This window comes from Sinocyclocheilus anshuiensis, unplaced genomic scaffold (genome assembly GCF_001515605.1).
Source record: "Sinocyclocheilus anshuiensis isolate Anshui unplaced genomic scaffold, SAMN03320099.WGS_v1.1 scaffold192, whole genome shotgun sequence".
Lineage (NCBI taxonomy): Eukaryota > Metazoa > Chordata > Actinopteri > Cypriniformes > Cyprinidae > Sinocyclocheilus > Sinocyclocheilus anshuiensis.
In genome coordinates this window covers 704179-721964 of record NW_015554077.1, presented here as the reverse complement: position 1 = coordinate 721964, position 17786 = coordinate 704179, and the positions used below count along the sequence as shown (strand labels likewise).

The 17786-nt window shown below is 37.1% G+C and overlaps 1 protein-coding gene across 1 annotated transcript in view; it reads left to right on the top strand.

Annotated features, from left to right (window-relative positions):
- LOC107669005 (adhesion G protein-coupled receptor L2) overlaps positions 1 to 17786 on the top strand; it is a 112131-nt gene that overhangs the window by 79787 nt on the left and 14558 nt on the right. The window contains 7 exon segments of the mRNA XM_074186939.1: positions 1063 to 1272; positions 2599 to 2819; positions 4735 to 4801; positions 11116 to 11207; positions 12934 to 12978; positions 13710 to 13736; positions 15872 to 16040. Of these exon segments, the coding sequence (XP_074043040.1) occupies positions 1063 to 1272; positions 2599 to 2819; positions 4735 to 4801; positions 11116 to 11207; positions 12934 to 12978; positions 13710 to 13736; positions 15872 to 16040 (831 nt within the window).

Below are 17786 nucleotides of genomic sequence, written 5' to 3'. Positions count from 1 at the left end.
GCTCGTATCGATTCGATTCTCACAGCCATGAACAGTGTCGAGCTAGGCCAGTCACTCACTGTGAAACATTTTCAGAGACTGTTGGGTCTGATGGCAGCAGCATCCAGCGTGGTACCTTTTGACCTGCTGTACATGAGACCCTTGCAGTGACAGGTTTTGCGAAATCGCAGACAAATGCCCAAAATCAAAGGCAAATCGGTGCTCGTTCACGCGAGTGACAATCACTCAGTGTGAATTATCAAAGATGCGATCTGAGAGAATCGCAGACGCGTTACCGACACCCCCTGAAATATTTGCCATGCTAAATATCTGGACCTGTCGGCGATTCAAAATCCTGCTGTGTGAAATGGGATCTGACAAAAAATACATCGGTGATGACCTCTCTCCAATGAGAGCGCAAAATACAGGGCAGTGGGAAGTTCGGGGAGGAGTTATATGAAACATAGTTTGCGGACCAGTGTTGCCAAATCCGCGATTGCCGCCAGTTGTTTTTCATGTCAGCAGGTTGAAGCGACCCCAATAATGTGATATTTAGGCCCTGGAATGTGAATTGTACCAGGAGAACCCCGCCAAAAAAATTTTTTATTTTACTGGGAGATCCCCTCGAAAGCATTTGGGCTATTTTCAGGCTAGTTTTGAGTAGTAATTGGGCGGGTTTTGTAGCGAAAACCTGGCAACCCTGCACCAGACAGAGCCGTCGGCGATTCTTCCTATTGTAAAGTCATGCAGTGTGTAACCTCCTGTCGTCGTTCCATCGTGCAGTGTGAACACAGCAACAACTGAATGCTACCCCAGATAGTCGTTTAGTTTGAAACCAAAAGTGATGCGACGTCTTTGAAAATCGTGCAGTGTGAACTCGGCATAACTGTCTAATGAACATCAAATTTGATCTAATTGGCAAAAGTGCTGTGTTTTGCTCAATTTTAGATTTCAGAAAAATTGACTCGTTCCTGGAAATGTGTTGCATATTCTGTATTGCAAAACCCTCTATAATTTACTTAGTTGTTAAATGTGACCTGCTTCTAAATTGTTTCCCTCCGTCATTATTTGTTTGTTTCTCAGGGTGCAGAGAAAGTCCAAGAGCTGTTGTTGAGCGTCATCAGTCGTGTGGGTATCGTGGTATCCCTCATCTGTCTGGCCATGAGCATCTTCACATTCTGTTTCTTCCGTGGGCTGCAGAGTGACAGGAACACAATCCACAAGAACCTGTGCATAAACCTTTTCATCGCTGAGCTCATCTTCCTCATCGGAATCGACATGACGGAGCCCAGGGTAACGTTACCTTGAATGGATGTGATATTTTCAGCGAGTTTCATGGAAATGTCTAGAGACGTGTCCACAACATCCAAGACACATTTTTGAATGGAGTTCCAGCGAATTCCAGCAGCATTTTGACACATGATTATAGTTTTTCAGGCTTACTGGATTTTTGCGAGTCAATAACTTGACACTTTTTGTCCAGAATTTATTTGAAGAAATGCATTTCAAATGAACGTGTAATCATTTTTTTTTACATTTTTTAACTTAAAAATGCGATCATTATATTACTGAAAATCTTGGGAAAAAATGGTCTCAATTTTTTTGACTATTACTAATATGAAAAAAAAGGCCCGGAAAGGCTCTATACTTTTTGCTGGATCATGGCTGTGGGGATTTTCTCCCATTTAGACACAATGGCATCAGAGATGGGGCCTGGCTCGTTGTTCCAGTTCATTCCAAATGTGTTCAGTGGGGTTCAGGACTGGGCTTTGTGTGGGCCAGTCAAGTTCTTCCACACCAGTAAACCATCTCTTTACAGACCTCACTTTGTACACAAGAGGCATTATCATGCTGAAACAGAAAAGGCCCTCTCCAAACTGTTGCCAGAAAAGTTGGAAGCACACAATTCTGTAGACTGTCGTTTTATGCCAAAGCATTAAGATTTGTCTTCACTGGAATTAAGAGGCCCAGCCAAAGCAATTAATTAGAAGGGGGTCCACATACACTTGGCTACCTATTGCATAGCTATACTACCTGACATTTTTTAAAGCCATTAAATCAAAACTTTTGTTGAAAAGATGTTATAAAAGTAAAAAAAAAGAAAAGTTGAAACCAACATAAATACAAAGTTTTTTTGTTTTTTTTTGGACTTGGTACTTTACCTGGAATGGATGGGATGTTTTCAGCTAGTCTTATGGGAGTGTCTAGGGATGTGTTTACAACATTCAGTCAGAGAGAGTCAGTAATTTGGCTTCTTTTTTTGTGTATAATTGTTTTAATAAAATGCATTTCACATGAATATATTTTAACCTTTTACACTGAACATATTTTAAATGTTTGAATTGAAATCAAGCTAGATAATGTCAATGTCAAAATGTTGTTTCACTGTCCCTGGTTAGTAATAAAGAAAAAAAAAATAATTAAATTGCTGAAAGAAATACAATAGAATTACAAAGCTAAATAAAAAAGAGCCATTAAATCAAAACTTTGTTGAAAATGTTCTAAAAGTTAATACAAGTTAATAAACATTTAAAAAAATAATAATTAAATTAAATTAAATTAAATTAAATTTTAAACTACAGCAGATTTTCAAGCTTTGACCCTGTGTCTGTCCCACAGATGGCCTGCTCCATAATTGCAGGAATCCTGCATTACTTTTTTCTGGCATCTTTCACATGGATGTGTTTGGAAGGGGTTCAGCTCTATCTGATGCTGGTGGACGTCTTCGAGAGTGAATATTCACGCAGGAGGTATTTCTACATGGCGGGATACCTCCTCCCCGCTGTGGTCGTGGGCGTTTCTGCTGCTGTAGACTACAGAAGCTACGGGACCAAGAAAGCGTAAGCAAGCATTTTCTTTGTTTTTCGTTTTTTTTTTAAATGCAACTCTGTCTGCGGGAGCATACCACAATCTGACGGTTCCATAGGTACCACACACACACAGAAAGTCTTCAGAGGATGCCTTACAGTACAAAATGCGGTTTCCAGGCAGGGCTGCATGCGTTAGTGTCTTTTGTTCAAAGAGTCTCTGGTGACCTGTTGTTTGTAAATGCTCTCTAACGGAGACGAGGGCCGCATGAGAAAGAGGCTTTTACGCAGATTAATGGCAGTGCTTCAGCCCTGCATGGGCTCTTGGGTTGCTCCTTATAACACATAAACAGGTGGTAGTGTGTCGGCCCTGTCTGCCACATCACTGTCTCTTAATACGAAGCACAGAGCTTTGCTTCAGATATGTTTATATTGGTATGAAAGCGATGCTTGTAGCATTGCATTTGTCTCCGATGTTTCTACGGTTTCTTAGAGCACTGAAGAACATTGACAATTTATATGATCAGTGTTTCCCACTGGAAGTCGCACTCTAGAGAAACAGGATCTCTTACAGGAAATTACTGTCTTTGAGCAGCGTTTAATAAACGAATGCGGAATCAACCCATATAAAACATTGTAATGTAACCCACATGAGCCTGCTCAGTAACAGATACCGTCCTTGGTGTGTATGTTTATTAGTGCTGTTTGCAAAGGCAAGCATCTCTAATACAATTGCTGATACTTAACGATGCAGAATTCGAACAAATACTACTCAAATTCATATGTAAATGCAAGTATCCACTTGTTAAGACTGACTTTCCGGGTCTAAATGCTTTATCAGATATACACTAACGGTGTGCTGTAATACTACCGAAATATCACGATGCTAACTTTTATCTCCATACCGAAGTCACAGATGACCAGACAGAGATTCATCTTTTATGAATCTTTAAAATATTGGTGTGTGGGATGCAGTGAGCCTGGAGGCTGTAGTGTTCACTGTGATTTTAAATGTTTAGCTTAAAGGGATAGTTTACACAGAAATGTAAATTTTTATCGTCATTTACTTACCCTCATGTTGTTCCAGATTTGTATGAATTTCTTTCTTCTGTTGAACACAAAAGAGATATTTTGAAGACTGTTGGGAACAAAACAGTTCTTACATACAGTACTATGGAAGCAAATGTGACCCTGGACCACAAAACCAGACTTAAGTCGCACAGGGATATCTGTAGCAATAGCCAAAAATAAAACTTAATTTTTGATTAGTAATATGCATTGCTAAGAACTTCATTTGGACAACTTTAAAGGCGATTTTCTCAATATTTAGATTTATTTTGTACCCTCAGATTCCAGATTTTCAAATAGCTGTGTCTCGGCCAAATATTGTCCTATCCTAACAAACCATACATCAATGTAAAGCTTATTTATTCAACTTTCAGCTGATGTATAAATCTCAATTTCGGAAAATGGACCCTTATCCAGGTCCAGGGTCACAAATGGCAGTAACTGTTTGGTTACCCATATTCTTCAAAATAGCATCTTTTGTGTTCAGTGGAAGAAAGAAATTCATACAGGTTTGGAACAACATGAGGGTGAGAATATGATGATAAACTGTTTATTTTTGGGTGATCTATCCTTTTAAATGATATGAAATGAAGTGGTATCAAGTGACACCAATAAATAGTGCTCATGTCATTCACTTCACCTCAATTTCTAACACAACAAGAAGCAGTTAAAAGAGAATCTTACTTAGTAGTTGATCAGCCCTCCGATTTTCACCCGGTGGGCCAATGTTTTATCTAGAAAGTGTGTGTAAGCACCATTTGTTAAAGAACATGTTTCTGTAAAACTCTTGTTTTTGTCTAAAGTAATAGAATGGCTTAGACATGTTTTCTATAAGCTGCCATGTTGCATTTCTTTTATTGTGAATATGTTGTCTTTGCAGATGTTGGCTCAGGATGGACAATCACTTCATCTGGAGTTTCATCGGACCCGTCACCTTCATTATTATGGTGCGTTCAGTATCTACTGACCTTCACATTGCTTAAGATTGTATATGGCATGTACATGAGTGTGTGTGATTGAGTGCTGAATACATGCATCAGGTGAAAGAACAGAACAAGACTGTGTCTCAGAGTTTAAAGTGTAACTGACAACATCCGCCCGTGCAAAAACATTGAGCTGCCTTTGTTTCTTCAGTCTTATTCAACAGATTGCAGCCCATCGATTTCTGCTTAGATCGGTTCAGTCTCGGCAGACCCAGTCAATGCAGCCTGCGGAGAGGTTCGGAAATGCTGCTCTAAAGGCTTTTTTTCTTTCTCGGGGATCGTTTTGATACGATGCGGCTTTTTCAATGTGGCATTAGAGCACAACATTATCCTCAAATGATACTCAGCAGGGCGCTTTCAAGCTACGGTGTCGAGACAGCCCCTCGGGATGCGGATAGAAGAAATGGCAATGTCAAATAATACAAATCAAAAACGTATATTGTCATGGTTCAACCTTTTAAGGAGGTAGCTGATGACACTTTGTTTGCCGTGAGATGCCGGTCATAAGGCATAACGGATTGACACAGCTGCAGTTTAAGCATGCTGTTATTTGCGAATAAGAGATTAGAGCCTCGGACTAGATTGGGGAGGTTAAGAGGAAGTAGGCCTAATAGAGACAAAGATAGAGAGAGTCTGCATGGTGGAAAGACTAGCAGGTGGTATTCACATCTGTCTGGCTGTTTGTTTGCCCTCTAATCTCTGGATGAAAAAACAATTTGTCTTCTTGAAAATGGAAGGACATGTAGAGATGTCTGTGGAGGGTTGACTTTATTATATCCTTTATGGTTATGTAAACAGACCAGGTGATCTTCCTGCCGGGGTGAACAGTGATGGAAGCTCTGTTTATTTAGGTTTTAGTTAAAAAACAGATTTAAAGACACACAGATGGTTCAAACACTGGTTTGTGGTGCAATAAAATATAGAAGGTAATTAGAGGAGCGGCCTGAAACATCTACATGTGCTTTTAGTAATCAAATGATGTAAAGTGATCCAGTGTTATTTAAATAATACAAAAAAATTTAATTAAACATTTCTATTAAATGGAATCCGTCACATAACCATAGAGCAAAGACGTATCAAAAATCGAAATTTCAGACTCTTTTAAAATGTAATTACTTGAAATTTAGCAGTTGACTAAGGCTAATATATACAAATTAGTGTAACATTTACAACAAAATTTACTTGACAACAGAAAATGTGATTTGCTGTGACTGTAGATATTTAATGATCATTTTATCAACATTTTTATTACCTTGACTAGTTAGATATTTGATGTATGCTCTCACGTCATAAAAGCAGAATGCGTAATATTTGTAAAGGATTATCAAAAAGCTGTTGAATAGTTATAAATGGAGTGTAACATATCACTCTTCTCGACAAGTCAAAGATTCTAAAGAGGCTGGCAGCATGTAGATACTGCAAACAATGCACATTTTTGCAGCCGCGCTTGGAGGAAGTCCTACAAACCCTGAGATCTGCTCGTTTAGCCACTGCAGCGCTGGATGAGGCGTGATGTATGTGTTTGCGGTGTTGCTGATAATCAGAATACTTGTTCCAGTCATCAGCGGCGGGAAGCTTGTGACCCTTTATGAAGCTGATTTATTGTTGCGTGCTCTGCTCGGACGGCAAGCAGGACTCATAGTCCTCAGGCTGCTTGACAATGCTAGATAAAGCACAAAGACCAGAGTCTCTCAGGGGAACGCGAGTCCAAGGTTTCCCCCAACCTCTGACCCCTGATTCTCAGCAGATTGGCTTTGTCCTTGTCAGTGAGAGAGCCAGAGCGAGTCTCATTATTCAGAGTTTCACCCATTCCGCCGTGCAGAGGGAAAGAATAGTGTGATCCTGTTCAATTAGTTGAAGCCCATTGTGGTTCTCATTATTCTACATCTATTTTCAGCGTCCTCATGCCCGATGCTGCAGCGATGTAGAGCTCCATGAATTTCACAGCTAATCTAGTTCCTTTTTCCACCAATAGGGTCCCTGAGTCTTATATGCAAGCGTTTTCCACCATTTTCCACCACAGAAAAGTCAATTCTGAGCCATAAACATCGGTTTGATATTTGCTGTCAATGCCATCTGGTCTCAAACAACATGTCTATTTCAACCAGGAATACTACATTCAACCCAAGTTCACTGGAAATATGTATCTGTGTCAGCATTTCTGCCAAATATTAGGCTGCTGCTTGTGCGTTTCGTGACACATTCAAACTGAAACGTCCAATGAGTGGCGCTAAAAATGTGTTTAATTTTAATCTGCTGTAAAACAAATGTGTGTGCATCTGGCAACATTTTATTCTAATTAATTTTATTTGATTTTTGTACGCATTTCAGAAATGTAATGTCCAGTGAGTGGTGCTAAAAATCTTGTTTGAAAATAGCATACCACCTACACTAAACCCTACCCTAAACCTAACCAATAGTGTTAACACAAGCAAATGCAAGATAACAAATTTTCAATTTTAGTTAATTTTTCAAGCCTTTGAGTTATTTTATTCGTGACTCGTGTTCGCAACAAATTGACCCTTCGCAGGAAGTTTGATTGGCAGGCAGTCTGACTAATCGTAATGCCGAATCTGCCAGTGTTGTCCGACAAACAAAACTTGAACTTGAAAGATACCTTCTGATGTTAATTCATGTTTATTTCATGCTATAACTAGTAAAGAGGAAGAGATGGTCAGTTCATGTGCCGCTTGAACTGAGGCACTACAGTGATCTGTCATGACACATTAAAGAGCCACAAAAAGGTATTAATTGTTTGAATTGTTTAAAAAAATGACAAGTCTTTGTTTCATACCAGAAGTAACCTGCTCTGTCTTGTCTGTCGGCATGTTGTCAGTTTTCTCTATGTATTTTTCACTGCGTGAGAACATGATGTGTGGCATGAGAGTGCCATGGCTTGTCGTTGTCGGACATAGCAACAATAACTAAGGGGGGCAGGTCTTTGCGAAGGGTCAGTTGTACCAGGTGAGCTACCAAGCAAGTTTACTACATTAGAAAAGCTAAGGAGCTGGTGATGTGATGCAAGTGTCAAAATATATTACTTCACAAATCACGTGCTAGGGTAAGCATTTTGAACAAAATATTGTGCAAGGAGCCATGCAAAAAAATGTTCGTTATTAATTATCATTTACCTAATTATCATTTGTGTGAAAAGGAATAAAACTTGTTGGTGTTTTACTGCTACTAGTGGTCATTTCAGCTGGAAACTGCAGTGAATTGTATGTATATGCGCTTATAGCTGGTCCATCAGCTTGACCAGCACTAAACAGCATAAATTGGTCTGTAAATTTATTTCAACAAAGCTGTTTAGACTAGAAAAGCCTGGTATTATGCAACATAATTTTAATTGAAATACATCCTGTCCATTTATACTTTTGTTTTTGTTCTGGTTTGTTCTGTTTGTTTTTTTTTTTTCTGTTCTCATATATATATATATATATATATATATATAATTTATTTATTTATTTATTTATTTTTTAATGACCATTGCATCAAAAGCAGCTTGCGATGCAATAAATCTCCAAGTAAGACTAAGGCCCCGTCCACATGTCACGTAACAGCAACAAAAACATGAACAAACACTGAACGATTGTCTTTTTATTAACTAACATTATCAAAGATTAATAAATGTATTGTTCCATGTTCGTTTGTATACCGCGCGCAAGGTTTATGCGCATAGTCAAAGTCTTCTTCTCCATTTTTAGTGTATCTCTTTAGCAGAATTACAGCGCCACATACTGGTCTGGCATGTATACTACTACTTCGGTTTTGTGGTTTCGTGTGGATGCAGATATTTCTTGAGACGAGAAGAAAAAAAGATCGGATAGGGAAAGCTCTCACTTCGTGTGGACGTAGCCTAAATCTCATAACATTTGGCAAAAAAATTATAATTTTTTTTTTTTTTGTAAACAGGTCATAAAGTAATATAGTTTGTAACATCATCATATGGCTCTCAATTCAGTGAAAACTTGGTGGAAAATGCAGGCACTGATACTGAGAGAAGTTCGCACATTCACCAGCCAAACACTGGCTCAGGCAGGACAGCCACCACCGGGTTTTGGTGGAAAAGATGTTTCTCAGCTCTGGGGCACCAGGAATATAAGATCCATGAAAACCAGGACACTGAGCTAATGAGTGGTCGGGAACCATTAGTGCGTGTGAGTGACGTTAAAACACGCTTTGACTGTGACACGTTTGCATCATGCAGACAGTTCCATCTGCACCTTAAATATTTAATCAGGTTCAATCTGAGTTCAAGACGCACACACACACACAAATACAGCTTTCTCCAGCGTCCCAGAGTGGAGTTGAGGGTCTTCTGCTTGGCTAGCGGTGATGATTCAGGGACGGGGGGGTTTGTTCAGGAAAAGCTCTTTTCGAAGCGGAGGAAGCCCATGGGATGGGCAGGAACAAGGAGCTTTAGGAGTGTAGTGGCTGCTTTGCTAGGTTACCACTCCCTCTGCTGAGCGTCCTTACTTCCTCTCGTCTCATCAGATCACTGTCAGTGCTCTGGTGGCGTGAGAGGCCTTTTATAGCTCTGTGCTCATAAATTCGGGCGCAGGGGCCACAAAAACCAGGCATAACCCCGCTACCCCTCCCCTCTCTCTCTCTCTCTCTCTCTCTCTCTCTGTGATGTCTCTGAGAAACCGTGGCACTTGATTGCATGAGCAGCACGTTATTGATCGCCATCACTGTTTTGATGGCAGAATGATGAGCTTGTGCGCTCGAACAAGGAGCCGAACTGAAGAGCTTGTTTGAGCTGGTGACACCGCCACTTATGAGAGCGGCCGCAAATGATAGACTGCTACGTCCTCGCCTGTCTGTGCTCCAGAAAATGGATTAGACCAGAAAATGTTCCGTCACCACGTAGTCGTCCCACATAGTTGTAGCTATTGGGAAGTCATTTTACACAGTACGTGATAAAGTATGACCAATGCATTACTTTAGGTTGTTACAAGGTCCCCCCAAGGTCTGTGTGTGTGTGTGTGTGTGTCTTCGAAGTCCATGAATGTTTTTTAACATTGCAAATGAAACAGATGTGAAGGACATCGATTGCTTATACTGTAAATTATTGGACAAAATTTAAAAGCACTGAATATTTTGTTTTGTAGATAAAAGATCCTGGACACTCTTAAACTGACTTTTTTTCACTGAGCAAAAATCACTTTATAGTAATATTATAATAAAATGTGTTAACTAACTTAATATCTAAAGGCAGCTTCAGTAACATGATTATCTAAGAAAATAAATCTACTACTTTTTGCATTTGTGTCAAATGCATAGCTTTCAAACGTGTTTTGACTGTTCTAATGAAACAGATCCATGAAAGATTATTTGCTTACCTAAACAATCGGATGGAATTTGAAATCATTGTTTTTCATTTTATATATCTAACATTCTGAAGACTTTTGACATTTTTTATAATTGCTCTTACATTGAGCAAAACATATTTACTCTAGGTTGTTTGCTATTTAAATAGAATTTATTTATTAACTAATTGAATATCTGGGAATTTAAAGTAACATTTTAATATATTTTATTAAATAACCTAATATTTACGGATAATATCTGTGGCATTCTGTTGATAGCCACAGAAAATAAATGTGACTGTAAATAAAATAAATGTTGTCCCTAGGTTTGTTAAACAAAAATATGTTTACAGTAAATGCACCATGCAATCAGTCAAAATAATAAACACACGAGTCCCATGTGTAATATTATGATTTACTTAGTGTGATAGTTTGGTGGTAGTGGATTTTATATGTTTATTTGCAGTGCTGAATGATTACCTGCTAAAATTCCACTGTGAGTGGAACACTGTAAATATGCATTTTCTGTTCATTTTCACAGACTGAGAAATGAACAGCTTTCCCTCTGATGTTTTGCCACAAATGCGATCCGTAGATGTTTGTATATGAAATAACCCAGAATATTCCTTAAAGTTATATCTTTTTTTTTTTTCTTCCCTGAGGAAATCTCAAATATCCATTTCTCCATGTGTGGTCTCTGAGCTTCTCTGAACTATTTGTGTTTTCATTCTGCAGTTAAACGGTTTTATTGCTTTTTTGTATTCTTGTGTTGATATATAGTGACACTGTATTTGGCGCCAGTCATCTTGGCTTTGTCTCGCAATATGCTAGATGGTTATTGTATTAGGCACTGGCTAAAGGGATGCTTAGATGGCTGTTTTCAATTAATGCTCCCAATAAAACTTCACTTATCTAATCTTTTAAGTTTCGTTTTTTGTTTATTAACAAAGGTCTTTTGCTTTCGCACAGCTCAATCTCATCTTCCTGCTCATCACGATGTACAAAATGATGAAACACTCTACATCGCTGAAACCTGATTCCAGCCGGCTGGAGCACATCAAGTAAGTCACATTATTTTCCCTACGATATTTCAGCTCATGTGGAGTCGAAGTGTGCCGCCACACATTCCTAATCTAACATTTAGAACAGAAACAGACATTGCTTTCTTGGTTACATTGTATGTAGCATCTACAAAAGTGTCGTTTTTTGCTTGGATGAATTTAAGTGCGTCGACTGAAGGGATTCAGTTGGACTCCAGACAGATGTTATTCTCTTCAGGTGCACGTCATCTATTAATGTGAGCGATGGCCAAAGAGGCACATAATGATTGAGACAGGCTCAGCGCTGTTCCTCCTTTACAGTGACCACAAAACTCTTTTCTGGAACAACTCCCCGTATTCAGAGTCTGCCTGGAGAGTGAATTCAGTGTGTGTGTGTGTGTGTGTGTGTGTGTGTGTAAAGACAGCGCAGTCAAAGCACTTCCATGTGTTTCCTGTTGCGAAGAGGGAGATCTCTTTCTGTAGCAGAAAAGTACAAAAAAATTGTGCTGGTTGACCGCACAACTCTTTTTTTTTATTTTTTTATTTCTGCTGGCATGGCAATGCATGTCTTACTGGTTATATTTGATAGTGTATGACATGTTTTAAATATTTTGAAATTGTGATTTTTTTTTTTTATGTTGTTTTTAGTCTTTTTTCCAATGTGTTTCCAGTGATTATGGCACTTTCCATGAATAAGTCTGCAAAGCATTCAAATACATTAAACATTGAAATAAATTAAAATGTCTGTATCCCCTTTACACTGGTAAGCTGTTTGTTAGATTTTGAATTAATGAATCAATGAATAATAATAATAATAATAATAATAATAATAATAATAGGTTTTTCATATTTTGCACATGCACCCTGTTATCTCAAGATTTCCTTATATTACAAAAATGTAAGGTTCTTTGAAAATGTCTTAGGCATTAAGTGACTATATTTGTGCCTTTTCTACTGCATGAAAGGAAGACATTTTTTTTGCACTGAAAAAAATAATAATGCAGTGTTGACTGCATTGTAAGATTATATGATATTAGATTTGTTTTTACACTTTAAACTAAGATCTCATTGCATGCATCATCTAACATCAATTAATGAGTCATTTTTTAAGCATGTATTAAACAATGTTATTGTTAGTTATTAAAAATAGAATTGTTCATCGTTTGTTCATGTTAGTGCACAGTGCAGTGCATTTGGCAACAAATATCAAATATAAATTTTAAATTTACATTGACTATGTTTAAGAAATGCTGTAGACGTTGTTCATTGTTCATTGTTAGTTCATGTTAAAATGTTCACAAATGAGAATTTAAAACTTTAGCAAAGTTCCATATTTTTGGTCACAACCCTTGGACCCTGTTCATGGAAAGAGCCTTTATATGTTTTGGATTTGATATATGACACAGATTGCATTTAATGTGATCTTTCAAACTTAGCACACAGCCATTGGGGAAATATGCATATTTTATTAGATTTAACAATGATATAGACATGAACAACATGCTTGAAAAATATGTTGCTCACAGGCATTGTGTCAGCCGTATGTTGTCTGAATTTCTCTCCACCCATCACCACAGGGCAAGATGAATCAATCCTCTAAACTCTAGGCTCATTGCAGCATGATGCATGTTCAGCAAGCTAATCTACAGCGTTTCGTTTCATTTCTCTGTTTCCCATTCCCCCTTGTTTTCTCTCTCTCCTGTCTTTCTCTTTCTCTGTCCTCTCTCTGTTCTCTTACCCAAACCAGTAATTATCGCGTCTGTGATGGCTATTATAATTCTGATTTGCCTGGGTAAGATTCACCGTACACCGTAACTTATGTCGCTCATAAAACATTACTGCTGCATTAAATAGTGTAAAACGGCAAAGTACTGGCACATTTGGCCTGAGAGAACCGTCTTTAGGCTCTTTAGAAACCGGCATAAGGCAAAGCAGCGTGGGAAAATTAAACTGTCTATGTAAAAAAAAAAAGAGAAGAAAATTTACAGTGGCGGTAAAGTTTTATGAAAAGTCTTGTCATGTAATCATCAAGTGTGTTAAAGACAACATGAAATTGTATAAACAGTATATATATATATATATATTGACTATATAAAACCTTGTACTCAGGTTCAAAGCTTCCATTAAGAATTCATTTTCATTTCAATTTTCACCAAAATTAAACTGCTTTGTGATGCAAGACAGCCAATAGGAAGTTATTTGGTGTTTTATATATATAGCTTTATGAAGCTGGATTATTTTTATATTTATTTATAGATATTACAGAAGATATTTTAGAGAGAATATCAAGATATGCACATTGAAAAACAGAAGAAATATTTGTTTCATGTTGTCTTTAAGAATTCATAACCTGGGCAGCTACATCTATCCAGGAAATTTGTGTCTTGTCACAAAATCTACCTTTTTCTGTCCAGCTTTATTTGATTTTTAACTTCAGAATTCTTACATTTGGACTTCAATGCTAATCCAACTGATTTGCCTGATCTAATGTTGTCTCTCTCCTCTGCTGGCCATGCTCTGTAGCTATGAAGATAATAAACCATTTATCAAGTAAGAGCGTTAGCTAGACATCTGTGCCACAGCCTCATGGTTGCTCCCCTTGTCATCTTATTGTCTGTTTGCTGGGCTCTTCCAGAAGCGCCGTCTCTCTGTGCTGCTCATGCGCGCTGTCTGTCTGTCTGTCTGTGGCTTAACTGGTTTCTTAATTTGTATTCCGCCTGGACCATTGCTGTATCTTAACTTCATACCCTCATATCCTTAAATCCTACAAACCCAAAACCCTTTCCACCCTCCTTCCCCTCACCCTTCATGTTATTCCTACCCTGTCATCCTACCCTCGAACTCTCAGACCTCCTCACACTTCATATGGCAAACCCCCTAATATATTCCTACTGTTATAACCTTCAGATGCCAAAACGTATATTCCCTTAATTTTCTCTCAGAAAAACTGTCATGCCCTCATTTACGACCTACTGTACATGGGTATGTGATATATCAGTGGGTATTTATTTATTTACTTACAGTCCATATTGTACTGTATATGTTGGCCAGTATTGCATATTTAACTGCGCATGCTGATTTCCACATATGTTTTATTAAATGCTAATCATTTAGATTAACTTTACTCTCATATCACTGAATGAAAGTAAATCTTTAAACACAAACGATTGAACAACACTGTTAAACTGTTATACATAATCTTCAGCAGATCTCAAAATACAATTCTATCTTTTATACAACGCATTATAATTAGTGCTATCAAACGATTAATCGCGATTAATCGCATCCAAAATACAAGTTTTTGTTTATGAAGGTAGTGTAAATAAGTAATGTTAAAATTAGTGCTGCCAAACGATTAATGGCGATTAATCGCATTCAAAATAAAAGTTTTTGTTTACGTAATATACTGTATGTGTGTGTGCTGTGTATATTTATTATGTATATATACATACACTCACATGCATGTATATATTTAAGAAAAATATGTTATATTGGTATATTAAATATATTTATATATAATATAAATTACATAAATATATACATGTAAATATTTTCAAAATATATACTGTATGTGTGTGTATTTATATATACATAATACATATGCACAGTACGCACACATATATTACATAAACAAAAACTTGTATTTTGGATGTGATTAATCGCGATTAATCGTTTGATAGCACTAATTATAATAGTATGTCAAAATTGACTGTTGCATTTAAAACTAGTTAATAGTTGCTATTATATAGTATTACTTAATAAATGATTTGCAGGATTTTATTTATTTATTTATTGAAACGATATATTTTAACATTATATTAAATAATCATTGGCATGTCCGTATTGGAAGTAATTTTTATATTAATGCATACCATATATGCAAATCCATCTTTTATACCGTGCTTTTCAATGTTATGCCAAAATTCAGTGTTGCATTTAAAAGTAAAAAAAAAAGTTATTATTTAGCTATTTTCAGATAGTTTCTATTTTATAAATGAATCAAAGTGTGTTGCATATATATTTAGCTATTTATTTATTTTTACACACAACAGTATTTTAATGTTAGCCATTTATGAGTTATGTGCCGTAAGATGAAAAATATTAATTTTAATATCAGTGCATCCTCAGCTCCATCCATTAACACCCCTCATTTATAGCTCTCAGTGCACTCTTATATCGTATCTCAGAAAATCTTTATACCTCAAAGCCCTCCTATTCCTCCTGCCTTCAAATCCTCATATGTTGGTTTCTTGTTTCATCTCTCATCTCTCCTCTGATGAAAGCAAGCTCTATCTCTTTGGTTCCTTAGCCAGCCGAGACCTGTTGTCAGCGCCTCCTCCACTAAAACGGACCAATCAGAGATGATTACTGCTCTTTCTCTTTCCCCTCCGTCTGAATGCAGCCCAGTATCATGCGTCTTTACCCAGTAGTGTGGCATGAACAAATATCTCCACTGCCTCAATACTGATTAAACCTTCTTTACAATAATCCCGCTTTCATATGGGATTGATTAACCTCTCAATGATACGTTCCACTGCATTTCCCATCTACTTGTGCCTAAGATGTCAGTCCAAATGATTTTCAGAACCTGTGTTTGATTTGCTGAGACTGTAATGCTGTAATGATTTCTGCAGGAAATGTCCCTCTCTCATGCCTCATTGTTTCTGTTTCATTTGCTCTCGAAGGTCGTGGGTCATGGGCGGCTTTGCTCTGCTGTGTCTCTTGGGCCTGACCTGGTCATTTGGGTTGTTCTTTATCAGCGAGTCATCCATTGTCTTGGCGTACCTCTTCACCATCTTCAACACTTTCCAGGGCATGTTTATCTTCACCTTCCACTGCCTGCTTCAGAAGAAAGTAAGTGCTTCCTGAAATCTATTGTTCCACCCGAGCTGCGGCAGCACTGGATTTGAACGAGAAGCGCACGTTAAAAAGTTGACTTGTTTCTTTGAACTGCAGGTTCGGAGAGAGTACAGCAAATGCCTCCGAAACACGAACTGCTGTAGCGGGATCACGACAGAGAGCTCACACAACTCCACAAAGACCTCAACAACACGGACAAGCGCTCGCTATTCCTCTGGTACTCAGGTACAAACACTACTGGCCCAATTTCCATTGTTTTCATTCCGACGGCTTTTAATGCGACGTTCGGTTATGAGACACATTTCATATTGGAATGAAATGAAACTCTGTGAGTGCTTCCATCTGCTCCAGTACACACACACACACACACACACACACACACACACACACAGGTCTTTTATCTATGTTTTTTCTTGTTTTTCGCAGACAGATTTTATTTGAACGTCTTTATGATGGATTGCATTATATTCTAGTGAATCATAGCAATAGCTGTGTATACTATGCAATGTTTAGATAGGGCTCTGGTATACTATAATATTTACTTGATAAACCGCATTATGATATTCAATGTAGCATTTATGTTGAATACTGTAAAATCTCTGGGGTAAATATTTTTCATACTGATTTATAGTTGTAATGTGAAAATAATGATTGGGGAGTATTTTGTTTTTCAACAACAAAAGCGTCCCAAACAAATCAAATTGATTATGAATGGGGAAAGATGCCCCAGTGTGCATTTACATAAAAATTATAACCCAGAGAAAAGTTTAGCATACACAGGGTACATGATGGTGATGAATCATCCAGTATGTTAAGTCACATAAGTGGAAAACACAAAACGTTATATGTATTTAATATCATTTTTAACTATTTATTTTCTTTAAAGTGTTATGAATGTACAACATTAAGTCAAATATTCTATGTAAAAAAGTCATATACTGTAACAGTATCACTGTAAAACTTGTGAATTACACTATATAATTGTAGGTATTATTTACTGCCTACTGTACATTTTTACTATTTAACTTAACTATCATTTTAAATAGATTTCAGATCTTTCACTCCATTTCATGTTAAAAATCACCTAAAAAACGTACAATAAATAATTAATAAATGTTAATATGTAAAATAATAAAACACAAGAGAGAGAAAAAAGGATCCTCAAAGATTTAACTTTACATTTTCACATAAAAAAAAAACTGTACATAAATTCCCTATTAACAATAAACATGAAGCTTTTAATATCCAACATAGCATAAACTGTGACTATGGTATATATTACCCTACTATATGTATGTATGTTTGTATGAATGAATGAATGAAAACATTTGAAACATTTGGCAAAAATACTTTTCAAAATATCATGAAATTTTTACAACTCTTCATCAAACTTTTAATGGAACCTGTCTATGGTTAATGAACAACACATGAGGTTACTCTTAAGTCATTGGAAAGGCTCAGAAAAGTGAAGTTAGTTCTGATAAAAGCTATCATTTGTTTCTAGATGCCACTTGCTTTTGTTATAAAAGTATGAATGTCATTGCATCAGATACGTACGACTGAAGTGTCCAAAAGCATCAATTTTTTGCACTTTACATATCAGAAAAAGATGTAACATGCCATTTTTCCCTCCCAAAGATAGTGATCAGTGTTTCATGGCTGTTTGTTCATCTAACAGAGTCGAATCAGAAGAATGTGGAACGACACAGTCAGAAAACAGTCGGAGTCCTCTTTCATCTC